At 30.7% G+C, this 20,807-nt stretch overlaps 1 protein-coding gene across 2 annotated transcripts in view; it reads right to left on the bottom strand.

Moving 5' to 3' along the window:
* The window catches only part of LOC103576039 (uncharacterized), a 74,392-nt gene that overhangs the window by 34,931 nt on the left and 18,654 nt on the right, over window positions 1-20,807 (bottom strand). For both annotated transcript variants that reach the window (XM_014441142.2, XM_014441143.2), the window contains 2 exons: window positions 11,819-11,934; window positions 10,579-11,751 (listed from right to left, as the gene is read on the bottom strand). In XM_014441142.2, coding sequence (XP_014296628.1) covers window positions 10,579-11,751; window positions 11,819-11,934 — 1,289 coding nt within the window. The remainder of the gene's footprint in view (window positions 1-10,578; window positions 11,752-11,818; window positions 11,935-20,807) is intronic.

The raw sequence follows: 20,807 nt of genomic DNA, 5'->3' as shown, positions 1-20,807 counted from the left end.
CATACCGTTATCATCCGATATTTAGCCGATCTTCGGCCGATGCTTGAAAATTGGCAGCCATTCATGACCGAGTAATGGGCTGATTCTTTTTTTTGTTTGAGTATACTCACTATAAAAACATATAAAAATATTAAAAAACATTAGTATCTTTAATATAATGGCCATTATTTCGAAAAATTTCGATTTGACATTATTTCTTCAAAGGACCTTTTTTGTAAAGAGTAAAATTTCAAGTGAGAAACATACTGAAACTACTAAAATTCATTGGTAAATGCATGGATATAGCAAAACGTGAAATTTTGACATAAAATCGTCATTATCTCAGAAAATTTCAATTGGACATGATTTTTTCAAAGGACCTTTCTTGTAGAGAATCAAATTTTCAATGAGAAATATACTCACATTACTATAATTCATCGTTAAAAAGTATGGAGATCGCAAAAAAGTGAAATTTTGATGTAAAATCGTTACTATCTCAAAAACTATCAATTTCTCATAATTTTCTTAAAGAATCTTTTTTGTAGAGGATCAAATTTTCTATCAGAATAAGTACCTGAATAATTTTTTTTTCGACTTTGAACTTTCCCTTCATTTGGCGAGCCTAAGACATCTGCCTAAAATTTTTGCTTTTCGCACACATTTTTTTCTAAGCCTTATAAACGGTATTTTTGCTATTGATAATTTGAATGAAAAAACAGCGAATTTTCGGCTCACCCTAATATGTAGTCAAACTCAAACGTGCATGATTACGCTTGACGGGCAAAGACTGGTTATGCATAAGCATGCATGAGTATGGCTTTGTATGATCATACATAAGCATGCATGATGCATGCAAATTTATGCTTGATCACGAATGATTCATGCAAAGCTATATTCAAACATGCATGACTGGGAAAGAATGGTCGTGTATGAGCATAGACGATTAAATACGAGTTTGTATTAATTAAATGACACAAATTTATAATTATAAAGTTGGATCATAGATGAATGGACGTCACGCCTCTTTTTAATTAATTTTTAATTTATTTAATCAATATTAGCAGAAAAAAATGAAATTTTATTCATTGCAACGAAAAAAATAATTACTTACAAATTATTATTTTGAATATTCTAAAACTTTGGCATTTATATGACATTATATTATATATTTAAATAATTTCCTACACGCTTTTGAATACTAATGGATCGCCCTTCTTATGGATATTTAACATTGAAAATCGTTTCTTTCAATCAGGGTAATTTAAAATAATCTAATATTTAATTCAATTTTAAATGAATTATTTAAAAAAGTTTGGAAAATCCAAAAGTGCATGACTCATAATGCTCATTTGATTATGAAATAATAAAATAAAAAAAAAATAAATAAAAAAAAAATCAAGTTAAATTAATTTTATTATTGATAATTAATAAAAAACAAAAATTACCATTTTGCAATTAACAAACGGTAACCTCACTTTGATTTCACAATCACGTGCAGCCTCGCAATGTGTTCTATATAATAAAAAGTGATACACAGGCGCCCCTGGTGGAATAAAATGTACATAATATCTATAGATATAGATATATCACCATCCATGTTAATTTTACATGGATATATATAGATATACAGTCTTGTAGTTTTCGTTTTTTATTAATTGTAATTAAACGACACTGAATTAATTAATCATTCGCATTCAGTGACCTACAATTGTCGATTAGAATTTTTTAAAAAAAAATTTAACTTAAATAATGGATTTTTTCACAAGTTACAGTGTTTCCGGGGTTTCATACATGACGGACAGGAAAGTTTTTTCACCTATTTTGGTGTTTTTTTCCGATTCTATTGTAGTAAATCAATTTTTAAAAAGTATGGAATTAATCTCTATTAAATTATCTCGACAATAGTATGCAAAATATCTTAATTCCGTGAACTAACAAGGCTATAATAATAAAATAGCTATCAAAATGAGGCGAAAAAAATGTTTCGATCGTAAAGCACTCTCTGATGCTTCGCATCATGAGTCGTGCAATATTTCAACTAAATAAAAATTGTATTGGATATTTTCGAAAAATCTAACCAACAATTAAATTTTAAATATATAAATTAGTATATTCTGGGATTGATAAATAACTATTCGAATTTGACTTTTTTGGCTTAAACGGATACTAAGCAAATCAAATTATTCAATAAAAACTTCGTTTAGAAAGTCTCATAAAATCCAATAAATTCTCATAAATTCTCATTGAATTTTATGAAAATGGATCAGTTTCAAGGGAAAGGATTGTAAACAAGTATAGGATTTATACAAGCAGCTATTAGAGTCTATCGTTTTTTTTTTTAAGTAATAATATCAAAATCAAATGTATTTTAAACTTACTTAAATCATTTATTGTTAAGTTGCTTTTGAATAGCTCAGCTTACTTAGTATCCATTTAAGTTAAATTTGGATTTATTGTAGCTCAAGTAATTGGAATTCAAATAAGTCTAATTTAAATTATTTTTCTGACACAGATTTGAATTAAAAATAGTTAAATCAATATCCATGATTAAAAACTTCGATCGAACCGATTGAATACGATTAACCGATTAAAAACTCCGATTGAAACTGATTGAAAACGTCTTATCAGATTTAATCGGAAATTTCTGATTGACATTCAATCAGTTTCAATCGGAGTTTTTAATCGGAAACTTCCGAATGATTCCGATTAAAACTGATTAAAAGTCAATCGGAAATTTCTGATTGACTTTCAATCAGTTTCAATCAGATTTAATCAGATATTTCCGGAAGGTTTCGATTGTAAATTAATCGAAAATTACCGATTCCCGGGAAAAAATAATTTTATATATTATTAAATGGTAAAAAATTAAAAAATTAAATGTATTAAAATCAACGTTGAATCTATATTAATAATTAGATTTCATGTGATGAAGTAATATAGGATATACTATATTACCACCAAAAATGGCACTTGTCACTCTGACAAAGAACAGAGGAGTACTCGTGTCAGAATGACTTCCAAGTCTGGAATATAATACGTCTGAACTACGTTTCCTACCAGGGACACTTCACAAGTGGTAGGCGCTATCTAGTGGCGAGCACCGAACTACTCCCACTGCTATTACCTAGGACTGGTGAATTTCCTCTTCTTTACATATATCTTTTCTCCTAAGAAACTTTTCTCTTGGTTCAAGCAATTTTTTTTTCTATTAGTTAGAGCGTACGAAAATTATTCTTTTTTGTAGGCAATTTTATTTCCTACAAATTATATATGATAAATTTTTTTTTGAATTCTGCATTCTCTTCTGGTTATTTCCGTTTTAATGTCGAGCTCTTAAAATCGATCAAAACACTTTTTTTATGAGCTTGACATTAAAATGGAAATAACTAGAAAAAAATGCAGAAATCGAAAAAAATTAATCAATATTAATTTGTAGGAAATAAAATTGCCGACAAAAAAGATTTCATGACATTTTATGATAAGTCCGATAGTTTCGCCGGAAAAGTAAAAAGATCTCGAAATTTACTCTATCTTGACTTCGAGCTCAGATAACTTTTGAACGGATGGATTTATCAAAAAATGATAAAAGACTTTTTTTGTAGAGCGTTTAATTCTCGACAAAAATATGTCTTAAACTTATTTGCTCAATGAGCCATCGCCGAGGTATAAAATTCCAAACTTAAAATTTTTTTTTCCCTATGTTATTTAATTGGAAAATAGAAAATGATGAATCGCCACCTTTAAATATTAATATTAAGGTCTCATATTTTAACAGGTTCTTTGTCTAGAAATACTCTGTCGATTTTTCAGTGTTCTTGGAGAAAAAAAAAAAAGTCGATTTTTTGAAACACTCTACTATACATAGAAGCCAGAGATTTTTCAGTGCCATTTGTTATTTAGACTGGGAAGCCAGTGATTGTTATTTAAGTATTGGCTGAATATTGACCCAAGACTGGCAATCCTAGACTTGTCACTTGAGTATTGGCTGAACATTGTCCTAAGACTAGTAAACTAAGGCTTGTTACTTGAGTAGTGGCTGAATTGTAGCACAAGACTGGCGAACCGAGGCTCGTCACTTAAACGTTGGTCGGATCTCGGACCAACCTTTGGAGACCGAGTTTGGGTAGCCCATTATTGTGCAAAGACCGACCCCGTTGTCAATATTTTTTTAACCTTCAAGGGCTCCACCAGAAAATGAAAATTTTTTTTTAAATTGTTTTCATCATTAATAATGTACGTCTTTCTCTTGACAACTATTTTAGTTTTATGATACTGAAAAGAAAATTTTTCAGGTGTAATAAATCGTTCCCACTTGATTAGCTTAACCCGTCAGCACTCCTGTTATGAGCATTTTGCTCACAAGACACTATTCAACTTTATAGGATGTTGATGTCACGCAAGCGAGACACTAAAAATCACGGAAGTGCTGACGGGTTAATTACTAATTGTTATTTAATAAAAAAAAAAAATAGTTCTATATTTCTTATTTATCATCATTTTGGACCCAAAAAACGTGTTTTTGATTTTTTAGATTACTGATTATTTTGCATTATTCAAAAAATTTTATCAATTAAAGAATAAAATATTATTTTCGAATATTTTTAGTGGCCAAATTTTGCCCAGCTATAGAAAATTAGCCGAAAAATGGATAAATATATTAAATTCTTTTTAATTTGACGATTAAAATATGAAAGAATCATTTTTTCAGAATTTTCGACTGGTCCATTTTGCCTTATGTGTTATGGGTAGGGCTAAAAGTGGGAAAATATATTGAATTTTTTTAAATTTGACGATAAAAATTTGAAAGAATCATTTTTTTAGAATGTTCAGCTGGTCCATTTTGCCCCAGATGTCATGCGTAGGGCTAAAAATGCACAAATATATCATATTAATAGTAATTATATGAAAAAAAAAAAAAAAAAAAAAAAAAAAAAATGTTTTTATAAAATTTTGGGGGCATCCCGTTTTGCCTACCCTAACCCACTTTTGCCCCCCCTCCCCACTATACTAAGGTGATTTTTTTGTTGCGACTATTTTTTTTTTCACTTCCATCCCGAAATTTTGTTGAAAATACACCCAAAAAAATTTTCTGGAAGTTTGAGCCCTTAATATTAATATTAAGGATATTAAGTACTTTACCACAGCGTGTAAATATTTCCCATTTAAAATACACGGGAAGTGATTTTTTTCTTTTCAATTTTTATAACTCAGCGGTATTTTATGGTATTATTTTGTCAAAAAATGGAATTTTTTCAGAATTAAATGCTGTACAAAAGTGCCCATTGTCGCGAAATCGTAACTCATACTGGTAGGGTAGTACAGACAGCTAAACCGAATTCTTTTTATAGGATTCTTGTTTCTTCTCTCATTATCTCATAAGCAACAAGACCTACAGAAAGAATGTAGATCATAATTTTATAGAAAATTCAATTTTCTACAAGAAGATCCTTACACAGAAAAAAGAATTCCTCCAAATAAGAAAAATTTTGATTTGTGAAATGAAAACAATCATTTTCTTGTCCCAAAAACTATCTTATTGGCTCGAGAAAATTTTTTCTCACCCCAAGAAAATTTTCATTTTCAATTCATAATACAAAGAATTTCTTAGAGCAAGTAATAATTTTCTTGGGTCGAGTAAACATTTTTTGAGCCAAGAAATTCTTTTATTCTGTGTAGCACCAAATCACTAACATCCTGATATCTGGGTAATTTATTTAAAAATAAAAAAAACTTCAGAAAAATATAATTAAAAATTTTTTTTCTCTAAAATTGCAACTTGATCGATAAGTAATTACTAATTAAAATTAGGATTAAAATAAAAAATCAATATTTTCTAAGATTTGATTTGACATTATATGAAAATTCAATGCTACATAAACTTCAATGATTAATATCTCAGAAAATATTGATCTTAGTTATTTGGTGCTACACAGAAAAAAAGAATTTCTTGGCACAAAAAATTTTTATTCGGCCCAAGAAAATTTTTAATTGCTCTAAGAAATCTTTTGTATTATGAATTGAAAATTAAAATTTTTTTGGGGTGAGAAAAAATTTTCTCGAGCCAATAAGATAGTTTTTGGGACAAGAAAATGATTGTTTTCATTTCACAAATCGAAATTTTTCTTATGCGAAGAAATTTTTTCTTCTATGTAAGGACCTTTTTGTAGAAAATTGAATTTTCTATAAAATTATGATCTACATTCTTTCTGTAGGTCTTGTTGCTCATAAGATAATGAGAGAAGAAACAAGAATCCTATAAAAAAATTCGGTTTAACGGTCTGTACTACCCTCCTGTGAAAAATTAATCGTACATGACCATGTATGAATGCTCCATGCATGGCCGTATATAAAAATTGGTCAGACATGGCCATATATGAGCATGTATGACCATATATGACCGTACATGGCCATGTATAGCTATACATGGCTTGATAGGCCATATATGACTATGTATAGAAATTTTAACTAAATTAAAAAAAAAAATTTTAATTTTATTTTTTTAATTATTTTGGCGACGCAGAGATTATCAGATATGCGAATAATTGAATTCCTAATCGAGATGGAAATTTTTAATTCACAGAAAAACCGCTAGACTTATTAATAACCGCACCCGCTTTAGTAAGATTTGAACCCGGGACCTTCCGTACGGGAGACCGACGCTTTGAAGACTAGGCTATGCGACCGACAGTTACAACAAAGTTTAGTTCTGCTACGTACGGTTCAAAGAATAGAATCACTTTCGAAAAAGCAAAATATAATCATCAATATGCTGTTAGTGATATCAAAAAATTTTCTATTTTTTTAACACCGCAACATTCTGTATGTAAGTAATTGTAATAGTCGAAAAATTAATCTTACATAGCCATGCATAACCATACATGGAGCATATATGGCCATACATGAACATATATGAACCATACAAGGCCATGTATGGCCATACATGGTTTTGTATGACCGTATATGGCCATGCATGACTGTATTGAAAAAGTTTGTATGTCCACGTATGACCATATATAAACCATATACGGCTATGCATGGTCAAGTATGATTCATTTATCACAAGACGAGCGTTCGAGGCGTGCATTCCGGTAAAAAATGAATCATACATGGCCATGCATGGCCGTATATGACTCATGTATGAAGCATATATGGCCATACATGGAGCATATATGACCATACATGGACATACCAACTTTTTTAATACAGTCATGCATGGCCGCATATATATATATATATATATATATATATATATATATATATATATATACATTATATACATTATATACAGTTATACATTCTATATATTATTTCTGAAAAAATAAATTTTTTTTCAAATTTAATTTCTCCCGCGACTATATTCAAGTGCCCTTCAGGCGCCCCAAATAAAGTACAGACCTGATATTTACACCTGTCAAAATAAAAAATTACTAAATGATAAATTTCATGCTGAAATTTATTCAAGATATTACGCTTAGCAGACAATTTATAATTACTGTGAGTTATTTTTAAAATTTTCTACATATTGTTAAAATTACGAGTACGTTGCCGTTTTTTTTTGATAAATGTCTTTAATAATTTGTAATATCCTTTGTAAAATAAATACGACATTGACAGTTCAAAGTCATTAAAAATTTAATTTCTTAATTTCATGTTTTAGGTTATTTTTATAACATCTAATGATTTTTAAATAAAATCTTTATTTTTTTATTTATTTAAAAATTATAAATTTATATGTTTTATTTTTTTTTTATAATTTTAATTTAATTTTGAAATTTTTTTGTGCTAGGAATTTTTTTAGTTCGGGTGCTCGCCACTCATTTTTTACAAAAAAGTGGGGGGGCACCCTTGGAGAATGCCCTTAAATAGGTCAATATAACCTCAACAGAGAGGATGTCAACTGCATTTACGTAAATAATTTTAAATGATGTATGCATTATTATCATAATTATTATCATTATTGGAATTATAAATATTTCAAATAATTAAATAATGTTTAACGGTGGAAATAGAACTCAATAATATTATTGATATCATGAATCAAATGAGAAGATTCACTCAGTGAATATTTCAAATTTAGCGCGCACAATGAAGCCGCCATTTTTTCTCTAGTAAACTTGGGAGAAAGAAAGTGTCCGTCTAAAAGCAAAGACAGATAACTAATCACAATGTTAAAAAGTTCATTTTATAAAACCCGTGTGGTAAATCATTCCGAAACTTTGTTATAATATACTTTAGGTATCAAATTATCGAATAAAAAGTTTTTTTTTGTAGGTGGTTTGTCAATTTCTTACAAATTACTGATTTCCGGTAAAATTGAATAAAGACAACCATAAGAGCCCGTGTATAATTACATGATTTTAATTAATTATATCTCTTAAACGACGTGGTAAAAAATTCTGATTTTTTATTTTCAAGTATATTTGAATATAGTTTTTAAAATAAAAATAAAAAAAATGGGGGTCAAATTTGAGAGTTGTGGGTGCCAAACTACCTTAATAATTAAAATTAATTTAATTGTTAATTCTGCTTCTAATGTATAACTAGAATTCTTTCTATTCATTGTTTAGAATAAAATTAAATAACCACATCATGATTGAATTCAAATTACATATCATGTTTTACAACTGAGTTTTCAAAAGATGTTAAGAATCATAAACTAAACGAGGTAGGTGAGCCTAGTGGACAGCGGATGTGCTTCATAACACGACGATCGTGGGTTCGAGACCTGTTATGGGTAATATTTCAAAAGTCATTTTCAGCCAACAAACGTTAACTATACAACAATACTAACAGAATAAGTTAATTTAAAATCGAATTATCGTTATTTTTATTTTTTTTTTAAATAATTCTTGGGATTGTGCCTGGACAGGCTTGATCATGTCTGAATATTCGCCAGCTATGAGCATGTTTTGTCAAACATGATTATGCTTGGTCAAGCATGATCATGCCTGAATATTCACTAGCCATGGACATGCGTGATCTTGCATGAGAAAGCATTATCATGCCTGAGTAAGCATGACCATGCATGAGATTAACGATTCATCATTCATGATCAGGTCTAATGATTTTTTCCCGGGTACGGAAATAATTTTGAGCTCCCTTTTCATGTATTCACGCGAAATGAATTTTAAAAATGATAAGCAGCTGATAATAAAACTGATAAATATAATTCCACTGAGTCACAAACTGTCATATGACTTGCATCAATCATACCATGAAATAACAATTCATATTGTACCGAAGAATAAACTAGTCCTATAAAAACTATGCCACTATAGCTATTCAATAATTTAATATTTTCACAATATGTTATAAATATGAAATTATAATTTAGTGACTTACTAAAAAATTTTATGAATTAAAAATATAAAATTCTAAGTTTATTTATTAATGTCTGAATCAATAATTTATTGGAATAATTATGTTCTAATTCACAGCTGTTTCTATTAAATATAAATTTATTTAAGTATCAAGGTAGTTCACTCACAAACCGACTTTTCATAAGAATCTCATACAATTGAAATATTATATCAAGGTAGATATCCTGCATGTAATTTTTAAAAATCACAAATTTTTACCGCTTGCAAGGCGAGATATTGATAATCAAAGTGTACACAGTTAACATGTAGTAGCTCGGACTAACCTAAGAAAAGTCATATTTTCACGTATATTTCAAATTTTTTCACTTAAGAATCTTTTCAAAAACTAGCAGATTACTGAAAAAAAATTTCAAATTTAAAAATAGATAAAAATGTTCATACTCCCGATTAGTAAGATAGTTATAAATATTCGAAGAAATCTGTCTCAAAATTTCAAACGAAAAAAAGCAAGTAAGCGATTTCAAGTAAAAGAGTGAGCAACAGCACACACTATAGGTCGCGAGTGAACTACCTTAAAGCTCCGGACCGGACCGAAATTCACTCCCAATCTTCTACAGTGTAGAAAAAATAAAAACGGAACGAAGTTTTCTGACTCGAATTTCCATACGATTTTCGAGCTCTAATCATTAAATGTTGATTTTTGAAAAACATGCAGCAACCTATTTTAGTACAATGAACTGAAACATTAAATTTTAAAAATTAGAAAAAAACAGATTCCATAATTAGCCCATTGTAAGGGACTAGGCTTTAAAGTTGCGGGGTGACAATATTTTAGAAAAAATTTTCAAGAAAATCGATCGCAACGTATTTTTTCTTAATCAACATTTTATAATCAAACTTTGAAAATTTTATAGAAGTACAGTTCTGAAATTTTTTTTAATTTTGTATTCTAAAAGTGTTGTGAGAAAGAAAAATGTAATAAAAAAAAAAAAAAAAAAAAAAAAAAAAAAAAAAAAAAAAAAAACGCCCGAGATGGCCCATTTTTTGCAACGTTACGGGCATTTGAAAAAAAAAGAATGATTTTTTTTTTCAAAAACCGGTATCCCGAAAACCACTGGACGAAAAAAATTGATAAAAATCATAGGAGAATTTTTCAATGGGTACTATAACATAAAAAATTATCAAAAAAAATCAGAGGTACAAAGACAAAATGGTGTCTGATTTGACGTGGAATGCCCATACATAACATTAAATGTTAAAATTTTATATCAAATATAACCTGATTTAACTGGCTGGAAACTATATAAAATATTTTGATTAGAAGCAATATCGTCAATGTCATTATTTCCACGTTTACTATGATGCCACTTGCTATGATCAAACTCTAATTGGTTTCTGATGTACTTAAAAGGAACAATATTCTCAGTATCTTCAGTTTCTTCGCAGAACTCATACTTTTTATCTGCAAGTTGTCTTTTCCGAAATGAACTGAGTTTTTCGCAAGTTTCTTGGGTATCATCGATAAATTCATAAGCTTTTTCTGCTTCTTCTTTAAGTTTATGATAAATATGAGTTCCTGGAGAAGACTGTAAAGAAGTACGTAGAGGAAAATTGATGGTAGTAACGCACGATACCTTTTTATCATCTTGGGACATATCAGGTTGTTGAGACGATAAGCGCTTATTTTTTTCACACCCGTAAGCAGTTTCGAAAGTTTGCGTTCTAAAAATATTTGAAGACGATGTAAAGAGTGTTTCTGATTTCTTTAAATCAATTGAAGAACTTTGAGGAATCAACTTAGTTGAATAAGGTAAATGATTTATCATAGGTATTGATTCATTATTATAACTTAATTCTTGAGACATATCTTCATAGAAATCTTCTGAGATTTTATCTCTTACAAGAATAGACCGTTGCTGCGAAGTATTGATAACATTTTCTTTATAAATACAGAAACACTCAACGAAATCTAAACATTTACATGCTTTTATATTAAAACTATCATTAAGTTTAGAATTACGCGATTCGAGAGTGGAAATTTCATCATAAAACTTTTTTTTTTCGATTAAAAATTCTTGATCATGTGTATAATTGGAGTTAAGCGACAACTCATGAAACGCGTTCGAAGTAACAGCTTCATCAGTTGAATAAATGTGATACGCTGTTCGTATATCATCGAGTTTCTCAACACCACTAACATTATTCTTCACGATATTTGATACAGCATTTTGTTTCTCATAAATACGTTTATCATTATTTTCAGGTACATGTAAATGAACTGTAAGTACATGTAAAAAATTTCCGGTATTTATGACCACGTGGTTCCAATAATTGAGGCATACAGAGGCACGAAATCGCGGATAAGGAGAAATCACTTCATACGTAGTGTGAACTGTTAATCCATGGAGCAAGCAATTACATCGTCTACAGCCATCCCAATTACCTGCCGGTTCTGCGTTAACATAATAAAAAGTATAATTTAAATAAATTATTCGTTTTTTATGAACATTGTATAGTACCTTCTTCTTCATATGAAGCGGCAAATTTTGCACAATCTTTACAATTCGCTAAAGAAGGCAAAGTTGTGAACGTTAAATATCCACGAGCAGTAGTCTGCGTAAGTTCCCAATCCGAACTGCAACAGGATATGAAAAAAATTATTGATAACAAAAAATATCGGTTTTAACAGTAATTAAAATCATATATATATATATATATATGATTTTAATTACTTTTTTAGTTTATATATATAAACTAAAAAGTTATGGCAATGCTTCTTTATACACTAAATTACGGGTCATCTTCTGGTGCATAATTAAATAAGCTGGAAGACTCATAATCTTTAAAAATTATTAAAAACAATTATTAGAATATATTTACGAATATATGGGGTTTAAGAAATCAAATAATATTAGTTACGTAATTATCATGAAATTTAAGTGAATGTATCCGACTCAACCGAAGAATCATAAAAGTTGAACTCCTAATAACTATACTCCTTCAGAAAGCGTAAATACAAAATACTCAACGCCATTATTGAATTGAAACTCATACGTCTTCACGATAAATTCTTTGAAACTATTTAGGATAATAATTTTGTTAACTTTTATTGTACCATTAATTTTCAAACCAACAAAAATTACATACTCATATAATTGATTAGCCCTGATGCACCGATGGCGAATAGTAATGATATCTCGCAAATGCATTATTATAAATGATTCTTGACAGCACTCGGTTTACCAAATGTCAAATCCATAAATAAACATAACGAACAGAATTAAAAAATTTATTTTAAACAAATAACAATCGAATAGAATAAATTTAGTTACAATAAAAATTCATTACTTTCAAGTCAAAAAAATATAAGTTTCCGATAAGTAATTACCAACACATCATATACTAAAACCTTCTCCGAAACACGCTGCATCTTATGATATAAGTATTATTTCGATTGGTTCAGTAGTTTTCGCAGTATAACCGAATAAAAAAATCGGCTCTCCATTTATTAGTTTAGATATATATATATATATATATATATATATATATATATATATATATATATATATATATATATATATATATATATATATATATATATATGTATATATTAGGGTGCTTCGTTTCCGGCGGAAGTATTTTTTTCGTTGCTCATGAAGCAAAATATTGTTTTTTATGCTAAAACGAAAATTCCTGCCAAGTTTGAGTTCTTAATTCCAATCCTAAGTACTTTCCATTTGATTTCCAAGATTTCCCATTTAAAATACACGTAAATAAAATAACTTTTTTTTAACTTTCTAATACTCAGATGTGTTTTATGATATCAACGCGGTTTTGGTCGCAAATTGTAGAGCATTTGGTATTCTTCATAGTAACTTAGCTGTAATTCCAGCTGTTTCACTGGTCCGCTGGGAAAGTCATTTTTCCTATGAAATTGACCTTTATTGGCCTGCAGAACGAAAATCAATCAATGCACACCAAAAAAATTGATGAGAATTATATAGGAAATTTTATTCTCTTCAAAAAAAGCCCTATGAGTCAAGTCGTTAAAGTCCATAGTTTCCGAGTTATAGGAGTTTTAAAAATTTAAAATATATAATTAAAAAAAAAAACAATGGCAATTGCTATTTTATTTTTTAAATTATTAAAATTTTTTTTATCATGCACGGTTCCGGAGTAATCTTAAGAAAACTGACGAAAAAAAATTTTCAAAATTTTTGCTCGTCTTTCAACAAGTCTATGGGCTTCAATAAATTTCCTTAGATAATCTGACCGTATGACTTGTGATGGGATCGGTGTGCGGACCAGATTTTTTTATTACGATTGTGATTTATCATTATTATTATAACTACTACTACTATTATTATACTATGGACTATATTCAACTATTACTATTATTTATGATTTCTTATTACTATTGACTAGTATTTGTGATTTTCTTATTACTATCATTATTACTATTATGATTTATTACTATTCTATTGACTACTACTACGAGTATTAGTTACTATTTTATATTAATATTTCTATGACTTATAACTAGTATTATTATAATTACTATGATTACTTTTGTTTGCTTATGACTAAACCCAAAACTATGGTGCTTACTCTAATTACTATTTGTACTTAAAAACTTTTTTTTATATTACCTATGACTAGCTTAACTACGATTATAACTATTACTACTACTACTTAATCACTACATGTTCAACTATGATCTACTATTTGTGATTCAACTACTATTGATCTCTATTTCTTTTTCAATATACTTTACACTATTACTATAATTATGTGATTTATTATTTACTATGGCTGTGTTATATTATTACTAAGATGTTGTGTGATATTACATTGGTACGAGTGAATAAGTATGAGTATAGGGATACGCGCCAAGTGAAAATTATTCTAAATCCCGAGCCGACAAAATCAAAGGGAAAGAAAAAACGTGAAAAATAATTCCATGTGAATCTTTTAAAAGATTCAAGAGATCGAAAGAAATATAAAATAAAATAAAATTATGAGAAATAATGTGTGAGAGTTGAAATTAACTTAGTATTTTAATCGTGTATTCTTCCATTCTCTTTCCATTCGCACGCGAGTGCGTAAGCCGTACGGCTAACTTCTCCGTATTCAATATTTGCTCAAACTCTTAAACACATTCTTTTTCTTTCCAAATCATTTTTACATTTCGTTTAAAGTATATTTTTCAATTCTCGTTGATATTACCGCACAAAAACTTAGAAGAAATTCAGTCTCTTGACATATTATTTTGTAATTTTCTGTTTCCCTTTGATTTGGTCGCACAGGGACTTAGAATAATTTCTCGATCACCACGCTTAAGCAAGCGACGCTAGAGGGCGATGAAATTTATCCCTTTTCGTATGTGTGGCGGATGGATCAGGTAATAAAAGCGCTCGTAAAGGCCGTATTGGAAACTTAGTCTCCTGAGACGTTTTCTGGAGGAAGATCATTCCCTGGACAACATCTGGAACTTCGACTACCCCGAGTCCGACCGGACCAAGGTAAGCGAAATTTGATTCTCGGGGAGATTTGAGGGTCCCCACTCTGAGGCCTTCTGCCAAGGGGTGGTAGGTGAAACTAGCCGATTACGTGGAGGTTAGACGGAGACCATCCGCTTACCCTCGAGGAAGGGGAATTCGTGCAGGGCCGACGGGAAAGTCGACCAGACACCCCTGAAGCACCCGGGAGAGAGTAGAACCACGTCACTAGTCCGCGTAACTTTTGTGTGTGTGAATTGACCGCGTAACCGTGATTTAAATAATTAAAAACCGTAATCAATTATTGTAGAGGTAGTAGAACCAGGGCTCAAAGCCCATGTAGAGTGTTGATTTGAATAAAATTTAAATCGCCATATTTAATATTGTCTGTCTCTTTGAAGACCCCTTTGGTTTTCCACCCTGGACTCCGGCGAGCAGTACCAGAGCCAAAGGGGGTAGGTTGTGTTTCTAATTTGCTTACTAAAAGTTACTACCATTTATTTTTACCATCGGCATTAGCGTTACCCAAAGCGTACCACGTGGAGGTTGCTCGGTCGAATTTACGCTTTTTACACACATACCGACGGTAAAAAAAATTGAGGAATTTTTTTGGGCAATGATAAATCATTACGGATACAACAAGAAAAAAAAAATTAAAAAAAAAAAAAAAATTTCAACATTTTTTTTTTTTAATTTTTTTCGATAATCAATCTTTTTGATCAAAGAAATCAAGATTATTGGTGAAAAAAAAACATTTTAAAATTGAAAAAATGAACAAAAACCGACAAACTACCAATTATGGTGATTTTTGGCAAAATCGAGAAATTTAAAGCTTCGGGACACTGAGAAAGAAAAATCGCAGCGCTTTGAAATTTTCAGGGTTTTTTCAGGACACATTGAGGTTGAAAAAAAACGACGATATCCTTTGTTTATCCGTTATATCTAAGGTTATAGCAAGATTTCCAAATATCCTTAATTATTCGAATTTTTACCTGTTTTTTAATAAACATTATTGCTAAAAAAAACTTTTTCCATCAAAAGCCACTAATTTTGTCTTTTAGAGAATGTTTTTCGGTTTTCAAAACCCTACTTCTATTCTCTGTACGACCAATACGTCCAGAGTTATTAATTATCATAGCCAAAATGGACTTTTTTGCTTTGATCAATGATAACTCGGCGCCAAATAGTTGTAGAGACTTTTCGAGGCCACCAAATTGAAGGGCATAAAATTTCCTGAAAGATTCATACGGTCAGATTATCTAAAAAAATTTATTGAAGCCCATAGACTTGTTGAAAGACGAGCAAAAATTTTGAAATTTTTTTTCGGCAGTTTTCTTAAGATTACTCCGGAACCGTGCATGATAAAAAAATTTGAGGTCCAGATCTAAAAACTAGAATATTGGGGCTACAATTTGCGTTTTTCGTTTTTCACTCTACGATCATTTTTCACCGAGTTACAGCATATTGAAAATCACCCAAAAATTTCGATTTTTTTTCTATCCTTTAATTTTTGGGACCAGTATATATATATTAGAGTGGTCCAAAAAAAAACCTTCTTTTCCCATCATCTCAAAAGTTTTTAAAAAAAATTACCGCCAAAGGCCAGCGTGATACTTTAATTCCATGAGGCGCTCAATCATTTTTTGTTTTTGTGTATGAATAGCATGTATAAGTTTTTTTTTTGTTTCCTTCAGTTAAAACTACAAAAAATCTATTATTTTTATTTTCATGAACATATTCGTATAGGAAGTTTAATTTTCTACAAAAAAACTTTGATATAGTTTTATCGTAATCCTAATTGGTAAAAAGTTATCAAGCTTTGAATACTTGTAAAACTAAGTAAATTCTAAGAAGGATGATTATAAAGCAACGGTTTGTAGTCATTTACGTTACTTGTAGATAATTTATTAAATTTTTATGAATCTGAAATAATTGTTAGCTTTCTGGAGCAGTTTTTTAGAAACTGCAAGATTTATTTATAAATTTGTTAAATTATTTATTAAATTATCTATAATATAATAAACATATTTTTTGTTATTAATAAACGGTGAATTATAAATAATTTTTAAGAGCAAGTTAGTATTACGTATGTAAATACTAGCTCGCTCTTAATGTATTTATGTAGAAGAAAGGGGAGAGGCAAAATGGGCCACTTAAAAAAAAAATTTTCAAATCCTCAATTTTTTTTACTTGTTTTTCTTTTTTATACTCCCTTGCCAAGTATTTGACCTTAATTTGTTCTGCCCATTAAAAATTAAAAATTAAAAAATGTGGAGCAAAATGGACCCCCTCAAAAAAATTTTATAATGTGAGTTTTTCAGCATGTTTTACTTTTTTTTCATTCTGCTGAGTTTTTGCTGTTAATTTGCTGTATCTATCAAAATTAAAAAATCCTAAAAAGTTGGGCAAAACAGGCCCCCAACAAAACTCAACGTATGTTTCTCGTTTGTTTAATGTTTTGAAACTTTTTACTGTGTATTTAGTATAAAAAGCGTTGAAACTTTTTACTATGTATTTAGTATAAAAAGGGTTGATAGTGAAGATTTAGATCTTAAAATAACTTAATTTTAAGTTTTTAATCACTCGTGGTAACAACTAATAATTTCATGACTTGATCACTTATATTTTAATTATTTTCGTTTATATAGAATAAATTGTTTTTAAAAAAAAATTATAGTTAGTAATACTGTTGAATTCGTGACCTAGTTTTCCCCTTATCATAATTCTTTAATCATTTCTGTTAAAACAATTTTATGAATCCGTTTGGCTAAAAAATATTTGTAGGTTTTCAAAGTCTAAGCAGCCCACTTTACCCCCCCCCCCCTTCAGAAACTTTTCATGTTAAAAATTTTAGCGGGCTCATTTTGCCTACAAATATTTCGAGGCATCCAAATTCTCCTATATCAAATTTTATTTTTTGCACATAGAAAAAATACAAATTACATAATTAAATCTATCGTATCAAACTTCTGACGAAAGAGATGCTGCTCTTATAACAAATTATTTACATACACAATAAAATTCTCAGTAATTTAATATTATAATTTATGAGAACAATTTAAACTTAGGCATCAGAAAAGAAAAAAACGAAAAAGAAGACGAAGAAGTTAATATTAAAAATAAGTAATAAGTACGAATCAAATATAAAAATGGGTTAAGAACATCGATGAACTTTTTCATTAATCATTATTTTTTCTTTCTGTTTAATATTCTTTTTTTTCTTTATACATTTATCTATAATACCATCATTAATTCATCTTTCATTTTACACTGAGAAAAAAAAATACTTTTGTTAAGAACATTTACTTGATACAAGAACATATATTCTTGATAATTTTCAAGAATATATAATTTTGTCTCAAGAATTCGTAGAATTGAAGGAAATAATTTTTATTAAATTCAAGTAAAGCTATTCTTTTATTTACTTATAATATAATATCAAAAAAAAATTTGATGCTCTTTTCTCAAGAAGTTGATAATTAATAATAATAAAATAAATATTTTGAACGGATTTCTTGAACCAAGAAATTCTTGTTTCGAAAATAGTACTTTTTTTTCTCAGTGTACGTTACTTAATTAATGTCAATCGTGTCGAGTTATTTTACGTCCAAGAGTTTCATATCGAGCAATATTTTTTAGCGATGACAATTATTGATTATGTTTATCAATATAAATACATCTCATCTTTATATATACATATATATAGTTCAATTTATACGGTATAGTTTTATCAATTTAAGCGGCTGAGGCAGCCGTTCGGCACGCGCGTGGCTCGGGCAATCACCGAAGTTAAGTAGCATCGAGTAGAATCACTACTGGGTGGCTGGGTGACCGTTTAGAGACGCGTCAGGCTCGAACGAAGGTCTCTGATCGTTAGGCGCGGGATGAAGATCCAGTGATCGGTAAAATGGGAATTTTATCGACCACTGGAGCTTCACCCAAACCGAACTGTACTAGCTAGGTTTTCTCTGTGGTTTTCCTACGCCACTGCACCTCCATTGCACAAGGGAGGTAGCAGGGCATCGCAAAAATTAAAAAGAGGCGAGAAAAGGGAGAATTTGAATGTAGTAGTCTTGTAAAACACTATGAGTGATACAAGTAAATAAGAGTAAAGTAGTTTTATTAATTTCTCTATACTAGACCCGGTTGTGCGGTACGTGAATTCCATAGTTTTTTTTTTATTTTATTTTTCTTATTGTCGAATGCTTCGCATATTGTACATTGAAAATGCTCAAAATTATACAAATAATTATATTTTTGATGAGCTTGATGATCATTTGATTTAATTAAATTATCATTTCAATTTATTACTTGAAGATAAGCACAAAATGATACGATTAAATTATAAAACGTATTATCGCTTAAATTTATATAGCGAAAGATAATGGCGGTCGTCTTCTCGACACAAGGCAGGAAAAAATCAATGCGCATGTGCCGCACTACGCATGATCGAGTTTAAATTTATAGCCGATCTCCTGATGTGCTATAATAACAGTGAACCGGAGCAAAGAGGCTATATGACTAGGATGCATGCTCTTTGGGGCGATATGCACCCTAACCTCAGCTACTTTTCACAACAACATCTTCGTGATTATGCCTCTCATCTCCGGCGAACACGGAGATCACTGTTAACTAACAGATGGTTAACTCACCGTCTGTCGTTTCCAGCACAGCCACATCAGGAGAGACGCCGTTTTTCCGAAGACGCCGACGATGATTTTAACACACGGCAAGTATGTATCTCGAAGAAAATACATTACCAAAAATACCTACTTGACACGGAAAACCACGAACTATTTGCTCGGATTCAGGAAGACTCTTCTTTGCTCACCATCAATCAAGCTGTCTATGATGCTACTTCCTCACTCTTACCTCCAGCAAGAAGAAATACTTCTTCTCCTGAAGCTAAGATGAGAGGGCGCATTGGGCAGCTTTCACTGAAGATTGATGATCTCCGGAAACATGTCTCCCACATTCAGTGTGTGATTGAGTATGTAAATACACGTAAAGCGTTTACATCTAAAGTCCGCCGCATTGCGGCTGGACTACGATATCAGCATCACATACTGAATAAGGAGAATCTTCTAAACATCAAAGAAGGTTCCCTTAACAGGTTGCGGGCTCTAGTGACCTAAAAAGTCACTAGAGAAAAAGCTGAAGCGGCTTACCGATAACGGAGTAGAAGCTTTTTGGTCCGAGTTGTATGGTGATCAACCGAACGTGAATCGTGACACTCCAGCTCTCAACGACTTCGAGGCTTTTGTCGACAACATCGCAACGACAATGCTGATGGAGAGAGCCCTGAAGTCAGCGTGGAAGAAGTTCGTTCAGCTCTGAATAATGATAAGAACTGGGCTGCTCAGGGTCCGGATGACATTAACTTGTTTTGGTGGAAGAAACTAACTTCTACCCATAATCATCTGGCTCAGATTTTTACAGCGTTTTATCAGAGGTAATGAACCAATTCCATGCTGGCTTGTAGAAGGGCGAACCATGCTCATCCCGAAGAAAGGTGACTTGTCTGACCCAAAAAACTACAGGTCTATCACCTGCTTGAATGCGGTTTATAAGATTTTCACTAAAATCTTGAATAATCGCATTCTGCAGGAGATAGACCCTGTATGACAACAGACATACGAACGTGGCAGTAGAAGAGGCCTGTCAGGTTGCAAAGAGAATCTGTTAGTGAATTGTTGTGTTATTCAAGACGCTATATGCTATCAGCGCAACGTCTCAATGGCCTGGATTGACTACCGTAAGGCATTCGATTCAACATCTCATGAGCTTATTTTCTTTCTACTCAAATGCCTTCGGGTCAATCGCGATACAGTGGGATGCATTCAGCGTACGATACAACTTTGGCGAACACGGTTCCACATTAAATGTGGCAACGACAAACGTGTAACCGAAGTTGTTCAGTACAAACGAGGAGTCTTTCAGGGAGATTCTCTGAGCCCTCTGCTGTTTTGCATCTCACTACTGCCAATATCTGTTGCGCTACGCCGCACCC

Source organism: Microplitis demolitor, chromosome 1, assembly GCF_026212275.2.
Source record: "Microplitis demolitor isolate Queensland-Clemson2020A chromosome 1, iyMicDemo2.1a, whole genome shotgun sequence".
In the NCBI taxonomy this organism is placed as follows: Eukaryota; Metazoa; Arthropoda; class Insecta; order Hymenoptera; family Braconidae; genus Microplitis; species Microplitis demolitor.
The sequence above is the reverse complement of the archived record's forward strand: the minus strand, read 5'-3'. Positions and strand labels throughout refer to the sequence as shown.